The sequence below is a fragment of the Nyctereutes procyonoides genome, unplaced genomic scaffold (genome assembly GCF_905146905.1).
Source record: "Nyctereutes procyonoides isolate TBG_1078 unplaced genomic scaffold, NYPRO_anot_genome, whole genome shotgun sequence".
Lineage (NCBI taxonomy): Eukaryota > Metazoa > Chordata > Mammalia > Carnivora > Canidae > Nyctereutes > Nyctereutes procyonoides.
Genome location: NW_026575045.1, coordinates 5572133 through 5598198, shown reverse-complemented (window position 1 = coordinate 5598198; position 26066 = coordinate 5572133). Strand labels below are relative to the sequence as shown.

The following is a 26066-nucleotide window of genomic DNA, read 5'->3' as shown; positions in this document are numbered from 1 at the left end:
GTCCTCAGGATAAGGACCTATCACTCAGTTACTGATAGAGAAGGATGTTTCCAGTGGGATGAGTGAGGAAAAGTTCCTTAATGTATCTTAGAAAACATTTCGGGAGCATTTTATAGTTGAGGAAGCTGAGACTCAGAGACAGGAGACAACTTGCTCAAATCCGAATAACTAACAGGGAACAGAACCAGGGTTTGAGCCTAAGATTCCTTTTACAAAATTTCAAGTTCTTCCGATGATAGCTGGGAGAATGCAGAGCATAAGGAAGGAGCTGGGCCAGGTTCCGGTGAAGGGAGCAGGGAGATGCGGGAGGAAGGCAGCGAGGCGTCCAGGAAGACAACCCAGGAAAGGCAAAGAGGTAGAGAAATCTGCAGAATTATGTCTACAGCTGCCTTCAAAGTGTGTGCCCAAGACTCACTGGGGCATGGGAGGAAGGTGGTAGAATTATTTTTGATTTGGTTTTTATCTCCTATTTTTTTGCATGTTTTACAAGGTGTAGGATCCGCTGATAAGGTAACATATGTATATAATTTATAAAGAAATAAATACACACATAGTGGGAGTACATGCTCAGTACATGTTTACTGGTAGGGACACACAGTCCAAAAAGCCTAGGGTCCATTGCTTAGAGACAATCTTTGCCATGAGGGCTACGTCCGCGCCTCTGTCCTGCAATAGGCACTGAATCCCTGGCCGCAGGCAGGCCATAGACACAAGGCATTATCAAAACATTCTGCAGTGTTCCTGGTATGGCGATGGCAAGCGTGGGTTAAGAATCATCATTCTAGAGCAGAGGTTCTTAAAGTCATGTCTGGAGACCTCTAGGGGTCCTTATGACTCCTTACTGTTCTGTGACATGTAACAATATCATCATTTTGGAAGCTAATGGAATGTTTGCTTGGATATTCTGCGGTTTGGCATTTTTTAGTTTTAATTTCTAAGGGCTAAATATAAATAGATATAACACACATAAACACAAGCTCTCTGGAGTCTTTAATAATTTTTAAGAGCATAAAGGGGTCCTGAGACCAAAAGGTTTTCTTTTCTAGAGAGTGCAGAAGAGAGTATAGAAGGTCATGAGATAGCTATAATAGTGGCAGAAGGCAAAAATGAATACTTAAATTGTTTCAAATTGTCAACAGCATTGTATAACATGTTGGAAATTCAATTCCAAAGGCTTTTGATCTCATCTCATATAATGATTTAAATCTTTAAAAAATATTTTTGAGAGTACATTTACAATATATGTATTATATATTTTCTTTTTCTTTCTTTCTTTTTTTTAATCTATTTATTCATGAGAGAGAGAGGCAGAGACACAGGGAGGGGGAGAAGCAGGCTCCCTGCAGGGAGCCCAATGTGGCACTTGATCCTGACTTCCAGGATCATGACCTCAACTGAAGGCAGGCACCCAACCGCTGAGCCACCCAGGTGTTCCGTATGTATTATTTTATTTATTTATCTTTTTAAGATTTTATTTATTTATTCATGACAGAGAGAGAGAGATTGAGATTGAGAAAGAGAAGAGGCAGAGACACAGGCACAGGGAGAAGCAGGCTCCATGCAGGGAGCCTGACGTGGGACTCGATCTGGGATCTCCAGGATCAGGCCCTGGGCTAAAGGCGGCGCTAAACTGCTAAGCCACCGGGGCTGCCCCCGTATGTGTTATTTTAAATCAATGAAAATATGTTACTATTTTATATAAAACATTAAAAATCACAAAATGTAAGGATTTCAAAACACTGAGATAAATATGAAGTAATATTCTAAAAACGATTATTTTTTTATTAATGGTAAAAACACCTTTTGTTCTCAATAAGAAATAATGAAATCAGTAAATACACTTCCTTATTTTAAAAAAAAAATCATTATCTATCACTTCGGGATAAAGCCATTCCAAAGTCTAAGTTCTCTTTGTTGTGATCTTTGATGTTAATGACCTTCAGAGCTGGAAAGTACACCTACAAAGAAGAGTAATAGAAAACAGAATGGAAAGAAAAAAATTATTGTGCCTCCTTATTCATATTAACTGTTTCATTCTAGCTATCAACTATGCAATGTTCTTTGTTGAAACTCAGTAATTCTAATTTTTTATGCCAATTAGCTGCTGAAAAGATGTAAAACTATGTTGTTTTTTTTTTTCAGCACATGCTCTTTATTTTTTTAAAAAAGATTTTATTTATTTATTCATGAGAGAATAGGCAGAGAGAAAGGCACAGACACAGGCAGAGGGAGAGGCAGGCTCCCCGCAGGGAGCCCGATGAGGGGACTTGATCCCAGGACCCCAGGATTATACCCTGAGCCTAAGGCAGATGCTCAACTGCTGAGCCACCCAGGCGTCCCTATGTTGGTATTTCTAATAAATGGGTTCAAAATTCCCTAAAGCTCTTCATTTGGATAATTTTTAAGCAGACTAAAAATTGTGGTTTCTAAGTTTAGGTTGCAGATAGGAAAGTTTATAGGTGGCACAGCTCCATCAGTTTTAACCATAAAATCATGTAACATGGGATAATTCAAATGTAATTTGTCTCAACATGCAAGAAGCAAATGAATGGAGGTGCCACTACTACCCTCTCTTAGCTGGACAACTTGCAGGTGACAGTGGCCTCTAATATTGAGAAAAGGAGATCACCAGTAGTAATTCATGTATCAAATATTTGCAGAATGAACTCAGTTTTCTTATTTTCTTCCTGCATTTCCTGCTGCATGCACCCAGCTTTGGGAGCAGTAGAAAGCCATCACAGAGTTTTAATTAGAGGAGAAGCCTTCTCAGGTCTCTGGTTTAGAAGCATACGTGACCAGTAAACTTATAGCAAGAGAGTGGGCTAGAAAGGGGGAGAGTGGAGGCAAAAAGTTGGAAGGAGGCTAGGGCCCCGGCCGGAGTGGCAGAAGGACAGAGGTGAGGTGTGGATTGGAGATACACATTGGAGATACACTTCATGAAGTTTGGATGTGGGAGGAGGGAGAAAAAGTCTAGAGTGGCTGGGAAGATAATGCCCTTCCCTGAGCATGGGAACAAGGGAGGCAGGGATAGAATATTGAGCTCAATTTTGGATAATGTGAATGTCCATGCTTGTGTGGTATGAGGGTGACATTTCCAGCACTGGAAGCAAAGATCTGGGCAAGCTGAAGCAAAGCCAGTTCTTCCCAAGCCTCATTTCGTAGCCCTTTTTATGCTTAGGTTCTTTGCCTTTTTAGAAAAATCCTGTTTCTTTGAGACTCTGAAGAAAGCCACTGATTGGCTGCCCTACAGAAAAATAATGTACACACCCTAACATAAGATTGTGCATATACTTTATAGGCCCCCTAATCAGCAGAGGCCCAGCCACGACTCCAGACTGAGTCCTGCCCTGACTGGGTGGCTCTCTTGCTGTCTTCCAACCTGCCCTATGCCCTTGTCTATGTGCCATTCTTCTGAGTCAGAGATAATTTGCTGATTATAACTCATTTCCTATTTTAGAAATCCTGATGACTTATGGTCAGATGCTTATGTTCATCATGCTGATTGAAGAATTATAATTTTTAATGCTGAGTGAGAGATGGGAGGAAGAATGGACAAAAAAAGAGAAAAGGTGAATTTGAGGCTTTATGATTCTTCCGGTTTGGCATTCATAGAGCTCACACAGGACGGGACTCTATGGGACACGCAGCACCACCTGTGGATGGTTCTTGCCTCATTGAACTAGAATTGAATACAAAGTACTGAAGAGAAGAACAAGTTAAATGGCACCATAAGAAAGCAGTTCGCCAAATTCAGAATGTAGGCTCTTCTACAGAACAAATGATCCAATTGCCCCAACAAATTAATAGGATGAAAAATTAAGAGAATGTTACAGAATAAAAGAGCCTTAAATTCTTTTACTGCTAGCAACCCAAAGCAATAGGACTATGTCTGGACAAACTGAGAGGTTAGAATTCATATTTAGCATTGGATGACACGAAAAATTATTTAGCTAGGTGTAAAAATGGTGGTTGTATAGAAAGAACAATGATCAGTTAGAGAGGTGGACTGATATATTTGCGGGTGTAAGGATCTGCTTTGAAATCATCCAGAAAAAAGAGAGGGGGGGTCACAGATGAAACAAATTTGGTAAAATGTGATAGCTCTCAAAACCAGATAATGGATACATAGGGTTCGTTATACTCATTTGTTGTGTGTTAACATTTCCCACAATAAGTTAAAAAAGGATCATGAATAATTTGTTAAAGCATGGTTCTAAAATCTCACTGATGATCAGAATCTCCTAGGGAGCTTTAAAAAACAGATTCTGGGAGCTGCAGTCCTCCCGAATCAATCTTCTGCGAGTATGTTTGCACTGGACAGAAGAATGTGTCATTTTGCAATTTCCCAGGTCTTTGGTACTGCTGGTCCTCCCAGGCACCAGAGCCAGATGTCACCTATTCTAAATCTGACCCAGTTAGTCTTACACCAGGCTTTCCTCCTCCTTCCTATTTCTGTCTTTCCAAGCCTTTCTCTGCTCCTCTGTCCTCTTTTCCTTTTCAGCACTCCATTAAGACCAGGGGCAGGAACCTTTGGAGGGGCACAGCGACCTAATGGCCCCTGGGAATGGGCATAGGTGAACCTTTCCCACTCTTGTCTGGGTCTCAGTGTCCTTGCTGTTGAACGATGCCCTACCCTCATGCCATTATAATGTTCACAAAGTTCTCTTACTAAACAGGGGTGGGACATGTGTCACTCTCCAGGTATACCTCAAAATGAAGCTGTTTGGGAAACATGGCTTTAATATTACAGTCTCTTTATCATCATTTGTAAACAGAAAACATCAAAATTTATTCTTAAATAATTTATTTTTTAATATTGACTTTTGTGAAAAGTTACACTTATTTATGAAAACTTGAAGGAATCCAACAGAGTAAATAGCTCTCTATTAGGGACAACTAAATGTGCAAATTTCAAATGCTTTCTATAATAAGTATAAATAATTCCATTTTTTCACATTAAGAATGAAAATATCGATACACACAAAATATTAAAATATTGACTTCAGAAGAACTGGATGAACACTGAAGTATTTGAAATCTTTAGAAAAAAATTATTAAGATTTATGTTGAGGAAATAGACTTATGGCACTCCAAGTGGCAAACATGTCAGGTAGCACAAGTAAAGGCTGTGTAGAGTTATAGGTTGCTAATATTTTTAGGTCATAAGATCTGGACCAAAAAAAAAAAAAAAAAAGGCAGCCTTTACCTCTAGGGACAATTTGTTTCCCCCTTTTTTCTAGAACAAGTATGACGGTAACATAAAGCAAAGAGAAAAACTGCAGGCCAAGGACAAAAAGAAATTTCCTTATGCTCATGGTCACAGGGTTTTGCTGTCCTGGCGCTAAAGTGCCACTGGATGTGAGGTCACTGCCAGCACCCCAGGACACAGTGTTAAACAGCAAATAAAACCATCATTAAAGGTCACATCTTCCCGTGACCTCCTCCAATTTCATCCCTATTCCTTCCCAATCTCATCTTTAAGGAGGTAGGATACTCAGAGGCATCTGTCTACTGCAGAAAGCAGGTGGCTAGGAGGTGGCTCTGACCCAAGTTTCATTAAGAAGCATGAGCTTTTAATGTCTACACCTTTGATGCAATTCCTTCTTTCTTAGGGAAGACAACCACGGTACATCAAAGAGACCAAATCCCCAAGGTACTAAGGAACTCGCCTAAAAGACGACTCAATACGAATATGTTACTTCAAGAAGACACTACAGCAAGCACTTTACCCAGAGCAGAAGAAACATCTTCATTTAAATAACCTTGAAGTTTGAAATAAAATAAATAAAGTGAATTACATAGACACAATAGGGAGCTCACTTTAACAAGACAGCTGGTTGAATTCATGCAAGCTCTATACAGATGGCGCCCCAACAACAACCAGAAAATAGGTTATTATTCAGTTTTCCTACTTAAATCTCTAGGGCAGCATTTCAATGTAATAAAAAAATTCCCTCATACATAATATAAGGGTACATTATATATGTACACATTTTTATGCACACCTCAGTTCAAGCTAACTTCTTTAGAAGTGAAGACAGTGATAATCAGAGTCACACATCTTCCCACTAGAATATTCTGATTCTTCCAAGGTGCATTCGGTAAAGAGCAGCTGGTTTGCTTTTCAGTGTGAACTTATTCAGTCTCAGCAGCCTCAGAACCACAGTCTGTGGATGGCTGTGTCTGCCATGTCCGTGGGAAAGAGACGAGGCGGGGAGGAAAAGGCCACTCACCACTGAGTGGCACTCTGGACATGTCGGGTCTCCCTGAGCTTCCTGGACTCCCGGCCAAAGGCTGCGGCCCGTGGAGCTTCAGCTCTGGGCCAGGCCCATGTGCAGCTGGGCGGGTGGAATGGCTCTGGGTTTCCTAGCCCGCCTGCCCGAGCATCTTCTCCCTTTCTTCCCGAGATGATGAAGCCGTCCTGGCACCCAAGTCCATGAAGTTCCTGGCTTTCCAAGTGGCAGGTGAGGAGGAGGAAGAGGAGGAGAAGGAGGAGGAGGAAAAGGAAGAGGAGGAGGAGGAGGGGAGGGGGAGGAGGAGCAGCAGCAGCCCCCGGCCGGGCAGGACCAGACCCATCTGCCACCAGTCACTAGCCTTGCTCTTGCTCAAAGGCCATGTGGGAACGCTGGCGGCGACGACAGCGACCGGAGCTTCTCTTTGCTCCCCGGCTCAAAGCCGCCCCGGAGCTCCCCGCTGCGGCACAGGAGTGTTCGGGGGCTAGCACCATGCTGGCTAAGGCTCGAGGTGCCCCGTGGCTGGGCCAGCCCGCCGCAACCCTCAGCCGTACAGCTGCTTGAACTGGAAGCACTCGTTGCAGTAGCCATTACACTTGGCGTTGCCGAAGTGATCGCAGGCGGGGGCCCGGCAGCGCTGCTTGGGGGGTTCCTCGGGAACCGGCTCGCCCCGGTGGACCCCGGCGCCCACTCGCTGGCTGAGGTGCTGGCACTCCATGCAGAGCTCCTCGCTGCGGCAGGCCAGGATGTTCTTGCAGGAGGCCCGGGCACACTTGGGCCTGGAGGCGCTCGGGGTGCTTCGAGGAGCATCTCTGCGCTGGCTGGATCGCTGAGTGGAAAGGGCAGAGGGAGTTGTTGGTCCCATTTTCTCAGGGAGAACACTAGGCAATCCCATTAGCCAGGAAGGGAGTTACAGAGAACTCGATGGATGGAGAGCAGCTGCCTGACCCAGGGAAACCGGAGCGGCACACACAGTCTGAGAATGGGAGCTCTCCAAGGACGCCTCCCCGCCCAGGACCACGAAAGCAGGCCTGGCCCCCGGGAGGCCAAGTACCAGGCCTGGCCCAGTGGCCTGCGAAGCCTGGCCCAGCGGCCTCTGCTTAGATTAGTAAGACGCTGCCCTTCTTGTGAACAAAGGGACAGGTGCCCATCAGTCAAAGTTTGCTTTTCTTATGTGCCACTGTGTGGAGGCACTGGGGTTGCTCTGTCTCCTCCTCCTGTCTTGTGACAAAGGATTACTTCAGAAAGCCTGCTGGCCACTCAGATGCCTTTGCTGCTACTAAAACTCAAGCAGTCTCTGTTCAATGTCTGGCTTTCTGTGGGCATTAAGAGGTTTTATTCTATGGATGACTCGATTTAGTTTTTAAGTCATCTTTTTTTTTTTTAATTTTATTTATTTATTCATAAGAGACACAAGCAGAGGGAGAAGCAGGCTGCCTGCGGGAACCTCATACAGGACTTGATCCCAGGACCCTGGGATCATGCTCTGAGCTGAAGGCAGCTGCTCAACCACTGAGCCACCCAGGCGTCCCTCCATTTAATTTTTAAATGAGTTCTAAAGTACACTTAAGCCATGAAAATCAAGAGTAGCTACTGCACTTCCAACCCTGGGGGCCACATGACTTCTCTCCACCCCCACAATTCTTCCCTGGAACTTGGCTGGGAGGAGAGTCTGATGGTCTGGTCAGAAGCAGGGGCTCCAGCCAGGAGGGCATCCTGGCGGGGGAGGGAAAATACCTCAAAATGTCTCACCAGTTGCTCTTCGGTCCTTTTCGCTTCATGAAATCTCTGACTCTGAGCTTCAATGAAACACTTCTGACAGTATCCTTCAAACACGGTGCTGCCAACGGTGCCACATTCCCTCCCCAAGCACGGAACAGCGTTCTGGAACCTGGGGGCCGTGGGACTGGCTTTTGTTGAGGCAGTGACAAAATCTAAAAGAGAGTTTGGGGCCCATCAGTGTCACATGTGGTCTCCAAGCAGGGAGAGACCTTGCTGTTAAAGAAACACACAGGTTCTGGATGCAGCTTAGGGCAGCCTATGCCATGCATCCATGAACACAGCCTTTTATAAATTCAGCCAAATAAAAAATGGTAATAATGTCATCATCAAAACATCTGTAACTTTACAGATGTCTCACTTTTGAATGTGCTGCACTGGCCAGGTGCAGTAACAGAACATGCAAAGACGTCAACTGCCCATCCCTCTTTCAAGCTAGAGATTGCTAAAACCACCCAGGTTTTCTTACAATGTTGGCAGAGGCTTCCTTCAGTCCAGCTACTGCTCTTTGGATCTTGAATGTCCTCTATCACACCTACGTTTCCAAAGAAGTCCCGTTTAAACTCTACCTTATAAATGCCAGATGCTGCATGACCTCATGACACAAATCCTCTGAACTCTATCTACGAGGTGCTGTAGGGTTTTGGAAGGTGGATTTCTGTGGCTTACGTCTCCAGGCGATTGTCCCACTGTGCCCACCACCCAGAGGGGCTACTTTCTTGCAGCTTCTAGACCAGGGGTTTTGAAACGGGGTTAGGAAACTAATCATGTCACTCACGTTTGTTTTCTCTGTACTCAATGAAACACAGCGTGCAGAAGCCTTTGTTTTCTGGAGTCCCAAAATACACGCAGCCGGCTTTTCTGCATTTGCTGGTCCCCGTCCTGTCCCCTGGAGTCCGTGTGGCCTGAGAGAGGCAGCCGGAGGGAGCCTCGGTCCCGGCTCTGCGGCAAGCATGTGGGGAGAGACTCTGGATGAGCTGCGAGGGGTCTGACTTGGACCGCTGGTGACAGGAAGGAGGGACGCTGGAGCTGAGGCCCGAGGAGGGCTCCGCCGTAGTCCTTTTGAAGCACGTACTGCAGATGCCGTTAAATGTCCGGGTGACGTCCTGTAAGCAGGCTCGGCACTTCCCAGGGTCTAAGTGCCTCATGCTGTCCGGGCTGTGGCCTGCAGTAAGCTGCCGGGCGTTGTGGCAGCGCTCGCAAAATCCGTTGTGCTGCACGTTCAGCGTGAAGGGGCAGCCGGGACTCCTGCACTTCATCGCGGTCGTCTCGCTGAACAGGAAAAGGCTGGGTGCTGTCGGAGGGGCCGAATGAGGTCCCCCAGCTGGCTCCTCGGGGCTCCAGCTCATGGGCTCATAGGCCTCTCCCCGGGAGGGCCCAAGCACTATGCCCGGGAGCACCTCAGGGCCTGGCTTGGAGTGCAGCCTGGAGGATTTGCTTTGGTTCTTTTGCCGCCTCTCTGAGCATTCGTGGCACAAAGGCTGGGTGTTCACCGACATGAAGAAAGGACAGTTGGGTGTTTCACATTTTACGTCCATGAGAGAAAGCTGGGGAACGGAAGGTTCCAAAGGATTCTGAGCATGCATCTCTCTCCGCTCCTGTTCATTGTTCTCCTGCCACTTCTTGTACTCGTGCTGGACGAGCTCAAAGTAATCATCTACCAGATTTATTTCTTTGGGTAAGTTGGCTTCATCCAGCCTAAAGACCAAAAGGAAAAATATGAGGCTACACACAAACACAGATACACACACACGATTTCATATCATTAGTTCATAGGGCAAACTTTTAGAATGTGGATTATGGCATTAACTTCACAAGCATTCACTGAAATGCAGGCTTATGATTAACAGTCTGCGCTTCCAATGTAGCACAGTCCATCTACGAAGATTTCGTTATTTCAAGAATCAAAATCTTACTTAATCAATCTTGGTCCACCCCAAAATACAGATAATTCTAAAGAAAGGGCTATTCTGGGGATGCTTCCACACTTGATTACTCTATTCCTCTTTTCAAAAGTCACTTTTACCTTTTAACTTCTCTCAAACTTCTATGAAAATATTGCATAGGGTATTCATTTGGGATGAGGCTACTTCATAGTCGAAACTACTTTGAGAGCTCGTTGCCTCTGTTTTGCTGTTATTGATCTTATTGATCTTAAACTTGTGCCTGGTCTGTATCAGCATTAACCACCCTGCACAGTGACTAAGTAGCCACCACGCTCACAGGTGCTGTCCATGGACTTCTGATCCTCTTGTATGGGCCCGCCTCCGCTTTGAGAAACGGATTCTCCTATCCCTCCATCGTCCCCTCTTGTGTATTTCAAGTCCTAACAAACAGGCATCTAACAGGAAACCAGTGTTTAATATATGGATACCTGTACAACATGCACTCTGGGTCTCTGTCACTTTCATGTGGCCAAAATCGTACGGCTGCCACAGAAACATGATCTACAGCCCAGTCTGTGTCTGATGTGTCTGTCTTTACCAAGAAGCCAAAAGAAAAAGGCTTTCATCTCCAAGAATTTTCATTTGCTAGCTTAGTACTAGGGCAATTAAAACAAAACAAAACAAAACTATCCTTGGTTTAATACAATATACTTAAAAGCCACAATTCCGTCAGCATCCAGATATGCAGGAAAATCACCATGAATAAATTACTTTTTCCCATGTGAAACCCAAATTAGTATGGCCTCCGGTCATCCTCTCTGACTCATGTACACCACTCTGAATTTGTTTCACATTGGAGGAGATTGGCTTCAAATAACTTTATGGTTATTTGAGCTGGGGTGGCACTGCCTTATGTGGTGGAAGTAAAAAGCAACTGAAGATGACAAAGGGTAGAGCTAAGGATAAACTCTTACTTTGCAGCATTGATCAAATGGGTGGTGCCATGGTCCCAGCCTTGGACAGGAATTTCGATCACCATCAAGTACTCTTTCAAGAGCTTTTCCTTCATCTCGTTTTCAGGATCTGTCAAAAAGTGAACTTTTAAGTCTTCAAACCTTCCTCGCTCTCTGTTAACAAGTGGAACAGCTCGGATTTCTGAGAGGAAAAAAATAACAGGTAAGAGACACATGGTTCTATTAAATGAAATTATGTGTGAGGCCACATATATAATGATCACATTTTGAAAACATAAAAAGGATACAAGGAAAGAGTAGAAAAGTATCACCTAGCCCCAGTCGCACTCAGATGAAGAAATAAACTACACTAAACTCTAACATAAAATGCTTTGTTCTGGAAGGTTAGAGAATATCAGGCAGCCTGGAGGCAGTGGATCTCATTGGTTAAATTGCCACACTTCAGAACCAGACTGATCTGAGATTGAATCCTCACTTTGCCATCATCAAGCTCTGTGACATCAGGCAAGTTATTGAACCTCTCTGAGTTTCAAGGGTCTCATCTGTAAGATAAGGCTCCCAGGGCTTATAGCCCATAGGAACGCTATGAGGATGAAATGAAATGAAATGCTGTCTCTAAAGCACTTAGCACACACACTCTTCCACTGGAAGCCATCATAATAGCAGCTAACCTCACAGACATTTATCTGCTCCATGCCAGGGCTCTGTGTGCCTCATTCAGTTATGGATCAAATGGATCAAATGGCAGTAGTCATGGGTGTATATGTATCTCCTACTTGCAATTAAGCTATGGAAAGTGCTTTCCAAGCCATAGACAAAGATAGTGGGTATTGGGAATATTGCCACTGCATTACTGTTGCTAATCAGGCACATGAAACAACACTGTATTCATATAAAAAATAGCTAATAAACATAAATGAGGCTATTGCCAGAAAGCCCTAAGGAGCCTCATGTTCGGTGGGAACAGGGCATCCCAGTATCTACCAGCAGTTACAAATGTGAACTCACGCTTGGTTTTCTTACCAGGTCCGCTGTCTTTCAGGGTCACCAGGGGTACAAAATGCTGGCTGTCATAGCCGAGAATGATGGGGTATCGGTAGCACTCCTGGGCTGGCCAGTGAAGAGGCAAGTAAATCCCGCCCACCTTCAAAGGAGCGAAATTAGAACCCGACTCCAAACTTCTCAGCATTTTGTCTGTTTAGAGAAAGAGCAAAAGAAATAAGGCCCTCAGGTGATTTTCATCAAATTCCCTTCAGCTACTATTGCCCCTGGGAAGTCTGGGTTTTTCCCAAGAGCTAAAGCATTAAAGCTCAACAGCACTCAAATACAAATAAGACAAATAAGTGACCCGTGGCCTCTCACCTGAAATCACAATGATTGGCCTTCTAAGGATGTTGCAAAGGACAAATATGTGTATTTCTTCCAGGGAGTTATACTGAAGTCCACCTCGGGCCACGGGTGTCTCCGTGGATGCCATTTTGACGAGGCTGTCCCATTCATCAGTCCAATTCTAAAGAGAAGCAGGTAAAGGGAAAAATCATGATTGAATGTACTATGCATTAAAAACTCAGTCTGACTTCGTGATAGAATTATTCATTTATATAACTCAGCTTACTTTTCCCCTTTTTGGAAATCATCGTTCAAATGATCACCCTTTTTCCCCCTTTTGGTTTTTTTTCCTTTACTTTTTTCCACTCTAAGGCACACTTACAAGCGGGGGAGGATGGGGACAGCACCTGCCTTCAAAAAAATCCCTGATGAGGCATAACACCAAAGCCCCTTATCCAAATGTACACAAAAATTCCAAGCCTGTGACTGAGAATGAGGAGCCCCCACGTCTGATTTTGATTGGCGGGCTCAGCAAAGTGTGCAAAGGGCAGGCAGGTTGGAAAGCAACCAAAACACCACAGGAAAGGCTGTGAGCAGATGCCCTTCTAAAAGGAAGAGATGCACAGCTGGGAATCTGTTGCCTGGAAACCTCCCAGCAGTGACAAAAGCCTCAGGGTCATCCCATCAGAGGTTTCGGGTGTTTTCCATTGACTATGCTTTGCTTCGCCAAGTGCACATGACCTAGTAAATCATATGCTCCTTGAGAGCAGGGGCTGGCCTGAGGGACCCTTTGCTCACCGTGGAGCTCTATCGATAGATACTTCATGGGGGAACATACCCGAGTGTCGTAGCAAAGTCCCGTTTCCACAAACTCCTGAGATTTAAGAGACTCCAGCTGCCAGCGGAATTTAAAGTTGCGTGTATCCGTCTCCTTGAGAGTGCTGAAGAGCGCCTTCCTCAGGACCAAATCTGTGTCCTGAACACCCCACATGTACTGAGAGGCAGCATGCATGAGGCAGTTTCCATCGCCTGAGGACAGAAGCCATACACATCAAAGGCCTGCAAAGGTTTTTAAGATGCATGAGCCCTGCTGCTATCAGAGGGGACCCAAGAGGGCATGTGAGAAATGGCAATGGTTTAATTTCTTAGTCCAAGGGCTAATGAGATCATTGCACAAGGTGATGACAGCTTTAAGGGAAAAAACAAAAATTCTTTTCGCTCTTATTTTTAATGCCTGACACCAACAGAGCAAAGGAACCAGGGAATGATTATTGGGGGACCTTGGGTCTAGCCCGGCTTGCCCTAACTGGTTTAGGTGTCACCTTTGGGGGAAATTTGTCAACTTCTGTGTATTTCTTCTCTTTGTGAAATGAGGGTATTGGATTAAGATCTCTACAGTTCATTTCGTTCTAGCATTCCTTGATGTTTTGGCTAAGACAAAGGCACGGTTACTCTCTGGCTCTACAGAGAACACACAAGGTGATATGCACAAACCAGGAAGCTGGCTTGGCTCCGTTCACTAGACAAGGACAGTCTGGCTATGACTCAGTGGTAAATGACTTGACCATTCCACTGAGGCCTCTGGGGCCTGGGAGTTTCCTCTCCTGGTTTGTGAAGTGGGATCAAGAACCCCGAGTTACCTCCTCAGCCTGCCTTTTGAGCATGTGAGAAAAAGATGGGTCTAAATTTACTCCATTAACCTGTTCCTTTCACAGGCTAAATCCCACAATTCAAGAGACTGCCTTTTTTTCCCAGCCTCGAAACAATAAACATTTGGGGAGAATGTTTAATACCAAACGAGTTAACTCCTTACTATCTTGTGGGCAAATGCACCACTGTTTTCATAAAGAAGAGTTCAACTGTTTTCTTACATTACTCTACAAGCGGGGCTATAAAAGCTTTTTGAAATTTTTATCAAATCTTAATTGTAGCCAAACTGTAAAAAACAAAAACAAAACAACAATGAAGGCCCCTCAAGCATATACACCCGCAGCAGGCATCCCTGCAATTCATACACACAGAAAGACAAGCTAAGTAAGGATTCACACAAGCGAACAAAAAAGATCGCTCAGCCTTTTGTCTTGGCAGAAGTGTGGCAACGATTGCATTCTGTTGAAATTTCCCCTTTGCAAAATCTAGAGCAAAGATAAGGCTTTTTTTTCTTCTTGTTGTGCTTACTTTCAGTTCTTTATTGAGATGCACCAGTACAAAATTCCCTAAGTAACATCTGGAATTCCCCAGTGCTAAGTGATTTGACTAGCAATTGAGCAACAGCTATTGTACTTTTTGTTCTGGTGTGTAGACATTTAAACTGCGAAGGGCGCCCTGGACTTTCCAAGTGGGTGTGGCCAGGGTGAGCTGGAATAGGGCTACTCATTATACAAGTGAAATCGCCACAGCCAATAGACGCTGGAATTTTTCACATGAAGTTTCAATTTTATGCCACCTACTCCCTTCCTCATTCACCGCAGTCTCATATCCTCAAATGCAAACTTGTGAATCACCCCCTCCCCAAACAGACCATTGATTTTGTAGAACCCTCCTAGTGGAGAAAGGTTTTTTTTTTTTTTTTTTTTTTTAAAAAGGGTGCTTCATAAAAGCCAGAGTAAAAGTCACTTTGTCTATGTCCCCTCCTCTAAATATCTTTTCTCCCTTTTCCCGAATTTTAAGAAATTTTCTTCAAACTGGGAAAATAAAAGGGTCTGAGCCCCCAAATTCCTATTTCCCAGAAATTGTTATAAAACACTTGCTTCTGTAGCTTGATTTGTAGCATGAATCCTTGTTGACTTTAATGACTTATCTTGGCAAGACAAGTGTTGACTATTTACATTCATTTCTTCTTAAGGCAGAAGTTCAACCTAAAATGTCAGTTAATTCTGTTAAAGATAGGAAGGTTTTCCTTTTCCTACCACATCTCTAATCTGTTTCCAACTTTCCCAACGTTCACTCTGTCTTTTTGGTAACAAAATGGAAGAGAGTTAAAACCACAAGCTGTCAGGAATATAAACCCCTTGATGATGACTTAACATAATTACCCACTTCTACGCATCACTTGATTTAAGGCCAAGAACAATGTAAACACTAGCTCTCCCCAGTTTTCATTCTACTTTTGTTTCTAAGAATCTGTACTTCAAAAGTACAAGATGCAAGATATTGTAGTAATTATGCACAAGACCCCCCCACCAGAATACGTATCTCCAATCACTCCACATTACCCAACTCAAAAATGTCCAAAGGTAAGGTATCAACTAACTTAATTAATATTCTTATCCTCTCACTGACAAGGATTTCCTACGCTTAGGTCTATTATTTTGATCGAGGTGGTCTTAAGGAAGGACTGTTACTTACATAAGTACCTGATTTCTGCCCTCATCTAGACTATAAGCATTTAATTGATGGTGAACAGTCTACTTGATGCTGTAATAATCAGTGATGTTATAATGTTGGATTTTTGTATCTTGTAGGCTCGGATGTTGCCATGACACACATACTCTTGCTCAAGGGTAATAATCAAAAAACAAAACAGTGAAGTTTAGAACAGGAAACAACTACCAGTAGTAAAGGGCCAATAGGTAGATACACACAGAGAGACACGAGAAATTCAGAACTAGGAATCCCTAAAAATAGTGAAGTAAAGGTCTCTAAATCTGGGCTAAAAATCTCAAGTATCTTTCTACTTTGTATCTTGGGACCAAAACCAACAGAACCTAGGTAAGGGAGAGGCAGACAGCAGCCATTCACTGGTTAAGCCATAACATGTCATCAGTTCAAAATATGTAAGGTCATCATTATGAACATTTTCTAATGATTGTGGGAGACAATAGTAATACTAATTTTCACACCATGCTTTCCTTTTGAACTTAAAGTCTTTTAAGGTTTCCATGACTGGCCAGGAAAGGGTATTTTACAAATGATTACACAAATAGCCACAAAAATTAAGATACCTAAGTCCCCTAATGGGAGGCACGGTGTTTAGAGATGCACTCCTCAAGCCTGAGTGGTTCTGCTCTCTAATATGCACAACTACAAAATATCCTTAATAAAAACACCGGTATACAAGCTTGCTTTTATCACATGCTTTTTATAGAGTATTCTATACTAAGGTGGTTATGCTCTCAAAAGGCTTGAGTTTGGACCAGTGCTATTAGACTTTGATGAATGATGAATGGGGATCCAGTACTGTGGGAGCCAACCCCTAGACAAAAGCTTCTTACCATTCGTTTTCAGTGCCACCAGCTTCCTGACTTCCCGACACCAGTTGAGCTTCTTCTGGCTTTCCAGGGAGGCCTGGATGCTTCTGTCAATGAGGGCTTTGTGGATGATCTCCCGAAATTGTGGACAAAACTGGCAAGTTCTAAACATTTCTAGTGTGTATCGGTGCATGGATTTAAAATGATGAATGATCCCATTGGTTGGCTTAAATATGTCTTCTGGAGTTCTCTCTCGTATCTTGACAGCTTTCCGCATGTTGCTCAAATACAAAGCCTGGGGAAGGAGCTGTTCAGCCATCGTGCTCTGCAACACCTGAAGAGGAGGGAAGAAAAACCCATTCCGTTAGCCCGACTTCGATACCACTCCTATATACCTGCCTGCAGGAAACCCCAGTGTTTGATCTTGTCATTAGCCTCATCTGTAGGCAAAAGATCTTAGTCACCTCTACTCCAGGATACTAGCTGGCCCCCGAGATTAACTCACACTGGACTGTTTTAAGTTACATCACTTTTAAAGATTAGTCTAAACAAGAGAAGGAAGGCGGGGAGTGGGTATTGAGGAGGAGGGGAATAACCCGTGTTTTCAGTAACGTCTGTTAGGGAGCCAAGCCCATCCGTCAGCAACAGGTACTGCACCTCATAACCAACAAGCTCCCCTCTCATTCGCATGCCACTCTGACACAGCCACTGGGTCTTTGGAGCTCCTAATGCCAGTGACGGGCACAAGGTGGCCCTGACAAGTCCTTAGCTTCACCACTGCTGAGCAGCCCCGGCTTTTAGGCAAAGCCTTGATTTATCTCTTTTGAGCCCTCCCACCCTACACTGCAGAATAAATAAATGTTTTGTGGAAAATCTCACAATTTTATGTTGTCACGTAGGCTGCTGATTAGAGTTTCCTCTTTAGCCCCGAAGAGAAATATTTATCAAGAGCTTATTTACAAAAATGTATTATACTATTTATAAAGGTTAAAACTGAATACCTTAGAACCAATGAAAAAGCCTATTTCCAGTAAGAAGCTTTGCAATTTTAAGGGTCAACGACAAGTTTTTCAGAACCTCTCCACTGAACTTCACAACATCAGAATAGGACATAGAATTATAATAATAATAATAATAATAATAATAGAATAAATTTTACACTTCCGAGAGCCGGCATTGGATTTCAATTATTTCAACTTAACTACAGTTATTATCATTGTCCAGGTACCAACACTCAAATGCATTCCCACCCTGTCTTCACCCTGGAATCTTGAAACATAATCTGCTGGTAGAAGGAAATAAAAGTCTGGAAATGGGCAAGGAAAGATGTTTCAGCCAGGGGGATGCTCATGATAAATGAAGGAAGCGGGGGGAAGGGGGGAGACAAAACCCAGCATCTACAACCCATGCCAATAGCGTAGGATGTTGTGAATTGATGCAACGTGGGATCTCTGCAGTGTGGAGCTGTGTGGAAAGCCAGCTCTCGTCCACAAGCCTTAGCAGGGTGCCCCAACATACATCTTGGTTTCCAAGATGAAGGCAAAGATGGTTTTGGAGCATGAAGACATTCCCTAGGAAGTTTCATGGAGATTGCTAATCTCACTCCTGCACCATACTATTTGCCAGGGCAAGCTTCTAGTTGAGGAAGACTTGAAACCTATGTAAGAGTGAGAAGAAACCTAGATTTTAGGGAAGCCATTCCTAGGTGGGTTTAGGCTCTCTTAAAGCCATTGATGAAGTGATTTATAACTTGTGGTCCAAAATAGAGAGGTTAAAGTAGATGACCCAAGGTTGCTTCTGAGGAGTTTTCTGGTGATAGTTTTGGACCAGGATTCCAAATCTGATTGTCAATGAGGCCTGGGAGAAGTTATTCTCTGGGCCAGTTGGTAATCTTTCCTTCAGTTCCCTGAAGGTGGAACCGGGCAAAAATTATTGCAGGGCACAAGCATAACGAAGCAATAAAAACATTACACCCATTTCCACTTTGTGCCATGGCCAGTCTCACAATCACTCATTCATCTGTCCACTGCTTAAAAAGCACTGCCTGCTCAGCTGCTGAGAGCCATGCTGGGTGCTGGGACTAAAAATCACAGGTGCCCTTATTCCCTGTCCACAGCCAAGGCGACGCAAGTACGGGTCCTGCTCAGGTTCCACGCCACCCAAGGCAGACAGCTTTGCCTGGAAGCCAGATCTTCCAACAACACCTGCCCCTTGCTGTTCCCACAACGCCATCCCTGTGCCTGCTGCTACCAGACGGGAAGAGGCCGGAAGTAAAAAGATTTGAAAGAAGCTAGGTGTTGCCTTTTGAGTTTTCTGAATCTTCTCTTAACCTCTTCTAATTTAAAGATCTTTCAGCAAAGACCTCAAATAGCACAAGGGCTCTTTGCCATATGTAAGACATGCAAATGTCAGTACCGTATAGCCCTGGGCCATCTCATTCATAGTTTTAGCCTTGCACACACTGTGGAATCGATCGCCTCCTGAAAAGAATTAGAACCCACCAGCCAAGTTCCCAGTTCTCGGACTTCTCCACATTTAAGATTAAAGAATAAATTTTCCTGACCTATGACTGTAACGTCCTTACAGGTAAAGACATATGCTATCACCCTTACCATTTCTTTTTTTTTTTTTTAAAATCTTTTTATTTATTTATGCTAGTCACACACACACACAGAGAGAGAGGCAGAGACACAGGCAGAGGGAGAAGCAGGCTCCATGCACCGGGAGCCCGACGTGGGATTCGATCCCGGGTCTCCAGGATCGCGCCCTGGGCCAAAGGCAGGCGCTAAAAACCGCTGCACCACCCAGGGATCCCACCCTTACCATTTCTTTTACATTTGTCACCTCACTGACTTTTTTTTTTTTTCAAAATCAATAAATGCCCCATCGAATTTTTGGTGACTATCACTCCTAAACTCCAAAACTTGTACAAAGAATTGTCTAAAAAAAAAAAAACAAAAAACAAAAACAAAAACAGAAAACAAAGCAGCACCTTCGACGATGGGAATGGAGCTACAAGCGGCTGCGTAGCAGCTGCGGACACCAGTGCTAAGGTCCAGAGGACTGATGAACCACGGTCCTCCCCAAATGCTGCCCTGAGACACTTGACCAGAGCAGCTTTCCAAGGAAAGGAGATCAGAGGCGGGGAGAACCGAAAAACAAAGCGGCCTCAAAAGCGCTGAGCTCCTTCCTTACTGAATACCGCTGCTTTCCCGAGAGGCCAGGTGGCAGGATGTGGGACGACCCCGGCTGACAGCGACCGTCGGACTGTGGGGTAGGCGCTGGGGCGGGGGCCTCCAGGTCGCCGTAAACTGGAGCACCCGAAAACAGGCCGACGTCCCGCTTCAGCGTGCACGCTCCTCGCGCCCTGCGGCGCCTGAAGCAGCTCAGCACCGTCCCTCCGCCCCACCCACCTCCCTGCCCCGGGCTGCGGGGGTCTGCAAGCTGTCCCCGCCCGGCGGGTGGCCTGGCTCTGCACCAGCCGGGGAGAGGGAGGCCACAGCGGTTCTGCAAGGTCTCCGTGCCCGCGAGCATCCAGAGCTTGATCGGAAAATCAGCGAGGCACGAAAAGGGGCAAAGCACCGAGGACCCCCCGGCCTAGCAGTCCCGAGGCTCCTCTCCGGCCGTCCGCTGCAGCGCTGCAGCTTACGTTCTTGGCCGGAGGACCCCGGAGCCGTCACCCCAGCGTCCTGCGCGGCGACCTCGACTCCCAGCACTGCACATCCCACAGCGAGCGCCCACGGCCAACGAGCTCCGGTCCCGGCCCGGGCCCGGGCCCGGGCCCGCCCGCGGGGAGCTGCCAGTGACGCACCCGCACGGCCCGGGCCCCGCGCAGCCGGTGGCAGACGGCACGGGCACGCGGCGGTTACCTGTCCCGGCCGCGCGATCCTCTTCCAAAGTCCCAAGTCCGGGTCAGGGCAGGCGCGCGCCGCAGGCGGGGGTCGGGGCCGCGCGGAGCAGGCGCCCCATGGACGCCGGGGCTCGGCGCTCGCTCGCCGGGGGGCTGTGTGGCTCGCGCCCGCCGCCGCCGCCGCCGCCGCCGCCGCCGCCGCCGCCGCGCTCGTCCCGGCGGCTGCTGTCACCGCTCCGCCCCCGCGGGCTCCGAGCGCGCTGCACCGGCCCGCCGCGAAGACTGCAGACTGCCAGTTCTCTTTTTCCCTTTCTGTTTTACCGCCGGCGGAGAACGGGGATTTCCACCCGGGGACTTTCCAGTCACGTGACGCCCGGGCCGGCGCCGAGCCCCCGCGGGCGCCGGCCGCCAGGGGGCGCAGGGGGCGCGGGCGGCGCAGGAGGCCGGCGGCGCCCCGCCCCGCCCCGCCCCGCCCCGCCCCCCCCGCGCGAGAAACTCCTGAGCCCCGCCCCCGGGTGTCCCCGCGTGAGTCACCTGGGCATTTCGGAAGCTGGCCCAACGTCACATCCATGTGGAAATCGCGGTGATGGGAACTGGAAATGAAATAGGTTCTTTTTTCTCAGCCGTTTTTCTGCAGAAAATCACCAACTGGGGAGAACAATAAGGGAAATAATAAAGAAAGAAAACCCTAAAAACCACCCGGGCGTCCGGGACCGCAGCCTTCGGGGCCGGGTTGGAAAGGCTAGGGCTGTGCACGTGACGAGCTGGTCGGGGAGCGCCCTACCCTGGGCCCCGTGGGGATTTCACAGCCCTCCGTCCGTCCGTCCCCACCCCAGCGTTCTGCCACCCAGAGGCGGGCTGTTGGGGTGACCTCCTGAGGCCCCGCGGCCTTGAAACTTGCAGGAGCAAAACCTGTCTTAGGTGAAGTCGAGAATCAGAGCAGCTATCAACCCTGTTCTGCACCTTACTGATTCCCCTTTCTCCCTTCCTGCACACCAGGTGCCCAGGGGGCTCGGCATTCAGGAACATCTCGGTTTAGAAATCATTTCTAGTCCATTATTGCTGTCCTTGCGTGTCCCCCCTAAGGCCCTACGAGGAGCTCTTTTCGATGACCGGACAATTAGTTCAGGCCAAGGTGTCAAGGGCTGATAATACATTTTACCCACCCACGACCCCCACCCCTTATTAAAGAGTGTGGTAACCCGCAGTCTTTACCCAAAGGACGTCCTGTGGAAACCGGGTGTCAGCCACTTGGACAGTGGAGGCGCCTGAATTGCAGAGGGAGAGGCAGGCACTTTTACTGGCTAAGAGTCCCCCTTGGCGCATTTCTTAGAACAGCTAAACTAGAACCAGATTGAAATATTCTGTGCATTGTCCCCTTCTAGACTTAATTATACTTGTTGGGCCGTGTATCTCAGTTTTGGAATTAGAAAAATATGCTTTCCTCTCCAGTAAGGACCTGCAGAGGCTGGATGGAGGACTGGATGAGGACTAGGTGGCACATTTTTGGCAAAGAGACACTCAGAGCGGAGAGTCAGAAGTGGCCAAGCTTCCAAGGCTGGTGCTGGCCATTTGAAACCAATGGCTGGGACTTCTTTTGACAACTCCAAACCTCCTGGCATTTCTTCTTATACCTGCTGGTATAAGCTGTTCATTCACAAATGTTTTTAGCTACCGACTCTCAAACAATGCATAGGGAATATGATAATAATAATGTTTATTAAGTCCTTACTATATGCCGCTCTCTAGGCTAAGTGTTTGAAAGGCACTCTGCCACTTAAGCCTCAAAACAACTCCACGTTGAAGCTATGAAATTAAAGTGTTAAGAAGCTTAAGCCATTTACCCCAAGTCTACACTGTCGGTCAGTGGCAGAGCCGTGATTGGAACTGGGCCTGTTTACTCCGAGGTAAACACTGTTGGGTCTTAAATATTACTCTCAGAAAAGATCCTCCAAGACTTAAAATCTCAAGGCCATTGTTTCTACCCTGGCCCCCAGCCTCACAAACACACAGCAGTCACTGAGTCAGAGGTGGGTGCTGGGCAGCAGCAGAAGGTGAGCTTGGGAGCCAGGTGGGCCTTCGTTCCATCCTCAGGAAATATTCTGGGCTAGCTGAGATGATAAAAGATGGTATCCATGAAAGAACACCCTCAGACCACTGTCCCCTTGTGCTCCTTTGGGAATAGAATTTGCCTGCTCTCTCTCCTGTCTGGCTCCGGCCCTGCAACCTCCCCTGTAGCTTCCATTGCCCCTCTAGGTTTACATCTGCTGCTTGGTTTGATGAGTGGGGATGCAATAGCAGGAGTAACAAGCCTGAAAGACCATGACCGAATCTGCCACTTCGAGTGTCCCATAGTAGCCACTATACCGTCTTGCCTGCTGGGATTTGTGATGAGTTAATAGCAGTCAGATGCAGGAGTGGTCTGTAACTCTCAGTTTTGCTCTCTCCCCTTTTCCCCAGTTCTTCTGCTGGACTGACTGTCTGTTGAGGAAGCATCCTCAATCCTGCCCATTCCTAGAGTTTACTGTCCTCTCTGTCTTTTTAAGTCAGAGCTCTGGCCATACAGGTTTCCCTTTCTAACAACACGTGGGCCAAACCAATAAGGATTTTCTCGGTGGTAAATCAGAAGGAAGAGTGGAAGAGGAACAGAGAGACTCCATAAGGGCGTACAGGAAAGGAAATATCAAATTTGGAGAGATATAGAGTGCCCCAAAGTCTTGCAAGGCACTTTAATTTCTGTGATAGTCTCTAGCAAGATGAACAGAGCTCTGCAAAGAGAAAGGTATGCTTATTAACATCTAGTGGACACACAGGAGGAAAACACCTGTTTCCTTACTAGAGGAAAATTGAATTCTGATTATATGGAGTGTTTTCGGAGAATTCCTGGGTTATGTGCCATTTTCACTGTGGTGAAACATGCTAACGTTCCCATGACACAAACCACATACAGTGAGTATACTTGACCTCTCCGAGTTAGTCTGTAGCCTGTATCCCTATACCACATAATGAAAAAACTATGAGTCTCAAGAGGGTGGGTTAGGGAGGGGCAGGGGGTAGGAGAAACCAGATTACAGAGAGGCAGTTACCATATTTAGTTATTGCAGGGTAGCTTTGAAGCCTGCCTCAAATTTTAATAACCCTTGACTGGGTTTTGAGACTAGCAATATGCAGGCTCTCCAAGGCTGGTGCTGAGAAGATACTGGAAGCTCTCCTTGGGTTCTAATTACAAGGAGAACTGCGATAAATGATGTCATAGACTTCATCACCATACAAATGCCAACTTCTCCCTAAATACTACTTCTTATCTAGGAGCCTCAGATCCTTTGTAGGTATTATCTGGGGTTGTGGAGAAACAAAGACCCACCGTGGTAAAGGGACTTAACTGAGGTAATCTAGTGAGTCACTAGTAACAGGAACAAAGCCCTTCCAGTGGAAGGGAGGGAGTTGGTTTCCTGCCAAGAACAGCTCCTCTTATTCCATTTGCCTGAAAATATGGGATGCTGAAATTTAAAACTTGTCAGAAAATTCATTTCCCTTCAAACTCTGGTTGGATTTCCTGTCAACGCTTGGCTGAAACACTGGGCAAAATAATTTTATTTTACATTATGAATAAATATTCAATTATTGGTTTCATTTCTGTTTCTATAGAAGCTGCTATTGACAACCAAATATGAACAATGACAGATCTGAAATGAGTACAATTAGCAATCAAAAGGTATGCAGTGTTGGGTTTAGCAGTAAACAGGCTGTTAACTGAAATAAATCAGTTTTTATTTGGAGGAGTGCGACCATTGTGAAAATTGGTCTTTGATACTCCCCTTTTCTTTTCATTTGTGCCTGAACTCCCTCAGCTCAGTTTGGGGTGGCCCTAATTTTTTGCCTCCTTGCCAGTCTTGCCTCCTCTCCCATCCCACCCCTCCACAACCACCACCACCTCCCTATCTCCATAAAAAAGGATTTTAGCTTTCACTTTGTCAGGGGTCTGTTTTCTGGAATGGGCTGATCTAGTAAGGTAAATCATTTTCATTTTCAAAAAAAGATTGCAATGTGTTATTGTGCTATATTTCTTGAGAAACATTCCTACTGAACCCGCGACTTCCTAGAGCTTTGATGATGGAAATTCCGAGCATCTTAGCAGGCTGGAGAAGCTATTATATTTCCATGTGAGAATCCATAGCTGTAAGACATCCCATAGACTTAATAATGTGGGGGAATCAACCTCATAATTTTAAAAGTACACATGTCCCTTCTTTTACTCACTGACAACGGGCTACATTCATTGATGTCATCACGTTCCTCTTTCTTCTTTGTGTGGGGAAGAAAAGACTTTTTTCCTCTTCTCTCCTACATTCGATAGCTGGGTCTATGAAATAAACTGACAGCAGGCCGATTAACAGAAGAAAATGTACGCAAATTTGTTAATTTTTAGTATGTACATGGGGAAACTGTATACCTTAAACAGTGGTGAGATCTGACAGCTTATATAGGGGGAGGGAGGGATGGATGTAGGCAATTTAGGAGAGAGTAAATAGTATTTAGGGAAGATGAATGAGACTTTATAAGAACAGATAAGAGATGTGATAGTTTATGACCAAGTTTGTCTGGGTGTGGTGTCAATGTCTAGTCTCTTCTCCTGTGATCGGAATCAGTCCTGTCTGGTTGATGAAGCTCCCAGGAAGGGGATTCATGACAATTGAGTTCACTTTGGAGGATCTGTCCTTAGGTAGTTAAGAGAAGTTCAGGGAAAGCCTGTTTCGGCAGTTTCTGTTTTTCAAGTACCTTTAGCTCAAAAAATTCAGTATACCAAAGTGCATATTCTGAACGTCATCAACAACACCAGCAAAACTCACCCCTGTGTATTTAAATTAAATATCTTTAGAAAATATATTATGATACCGAATTGAGGCTAAAAGAGAAAAACACAGAACAAAAGCACATGAAGATATTATAAGACAAGTAAGTGCTCATCATAAGAGAGATGATTGCTCTTTGGTTGTTTATGGTAAAGCAGAAAACGGTGGCCTTTTGGGACCTTGCAGGAAAGGTCCCCACATAGAGATAAAGCTGTTTAAATGTGAAATGGAGATACAGACCATACATTGAGACAGCAGGCTTAGACAGTGACAAATTCCTTCCCAAAGTTAGAAAAGGTACCCGTCACTGAACAGAATGTCTTAAAGGACTAACAGTTTCTAGCTTACCTTCAAGAGAAGTTTTAAAGAATATTATTTCATGGTCATTGCTAAAGTTCTAAAGAGGCCAGAAGAGGAACCAGGTTACTGGAAGCAGCCTGTCTTAGTACCTTAATGCACAACCGTCAAGGGCACAACTTAGCTCCCTAAGAATCCTAAAACTCCAAGAAGCCTGAGATCCAAACATGATTGGTGACAGTTGAAGGAATTCAAGGCATGTCAATCCCAAAATAAGCACTTTGTACTATTGATTATTTTGAGCTGAAGCACTTGGAAAAACAATTGCCTGGGGTTGCCTGGGTTTTTCACACTTGAAATAAAACTACTGAACCTGTCTTGAGACATGCTCAGCTTTCTAGAGGAAACAATTAGGCATTGTGCTTCATCTTCTTTACTGAAACAGGTGACCTCATGGTACCTTAGAGAAGTACTCCCCAAAACTTAACTCGTTAACCTCTCAGCTATGAAATAAATTGCTTTAGAAGAAATGCCTTGATTCTTCAGGCTCTCATAGTGCGTTCTTGGCTTCTTGGGCTGAACCGAACACTCATTCTTTGGTTGGGTCTCAGTGATGTCAGACACCCAAACTTGAACAAATGAGAGATTAAACATAATTTTTTTTAATGAAAGAAC

General features: G+C 45.5%; 1 protein-coding gene across 2 annotated transcripts; it reads right to left on the bottom strand.

Annotated features, from left to right (window-relative positions):
* Positions 1-4821: 4821 nt before the first annotated feature.
* TNFAIP3 (TNF alpha induced protein 3) lies at positions 4822-20396 on the bottom strand. Of its 2 annotated transcripts, none has more exons than XM_055324717.1 (9): positions 20261-20396; positions 16416-16725; positions 13040-13230; positions 12235-12382; positions 11896-12066; positions 10873-11053; positions 8791-9710; positions 7986-8167; positions 4822-7062 (listed from the first exon to the last, which is right to left on the bottom strand). In XM_055324717.1, the coding sequence occupies exons 2-9, from the start codon at positions 16708-16710 to the stop codon at positions 6778-6780; spliced, it is 2373 nt and encodes a 790-aa protein (XP_055180692.1). In that variant the 5' UTR covers positions 16711-16725; positions 20261-20396; the 3' UTR covers positions 4822-6777. The 2 variants fall into 2 exon arrangements, with proteins under 2 accessions (XP_055180692.1, XP_055180693.1); XM_055324718.1 differs by lacking the exon at positions 20261-20396 and adding an exon at positions 20041-20207.
* Positions 20397-26066: the final 5670 nt, after the last annotated feature.

Bases quoted from the DNA above. Each gene is read 5' to 3' on its own strand.
- TNFAIP3 (XM_055324717.1), bottom strand. From the start codon at position 16,710: ATGGCTGAACAGCTCCTTCCCCAGGCTTTGTATTTGAGCAACATGCGG. The intron at 12,067-12,234 runs GTGAGAGGCCAC...TTCTCTAAACAG, and splicing joins GCCAATCATTGTGATTTCAG to ACAAAATGCTGAGAAGTTTG. The intron at 8,168-8,790 runs GTGAGTGACATG...ACTCTCTTTTAG, and splicing joins TGAGTACAGAGAAAACAAAC to ATTTTGTCACTGCCTCAACA.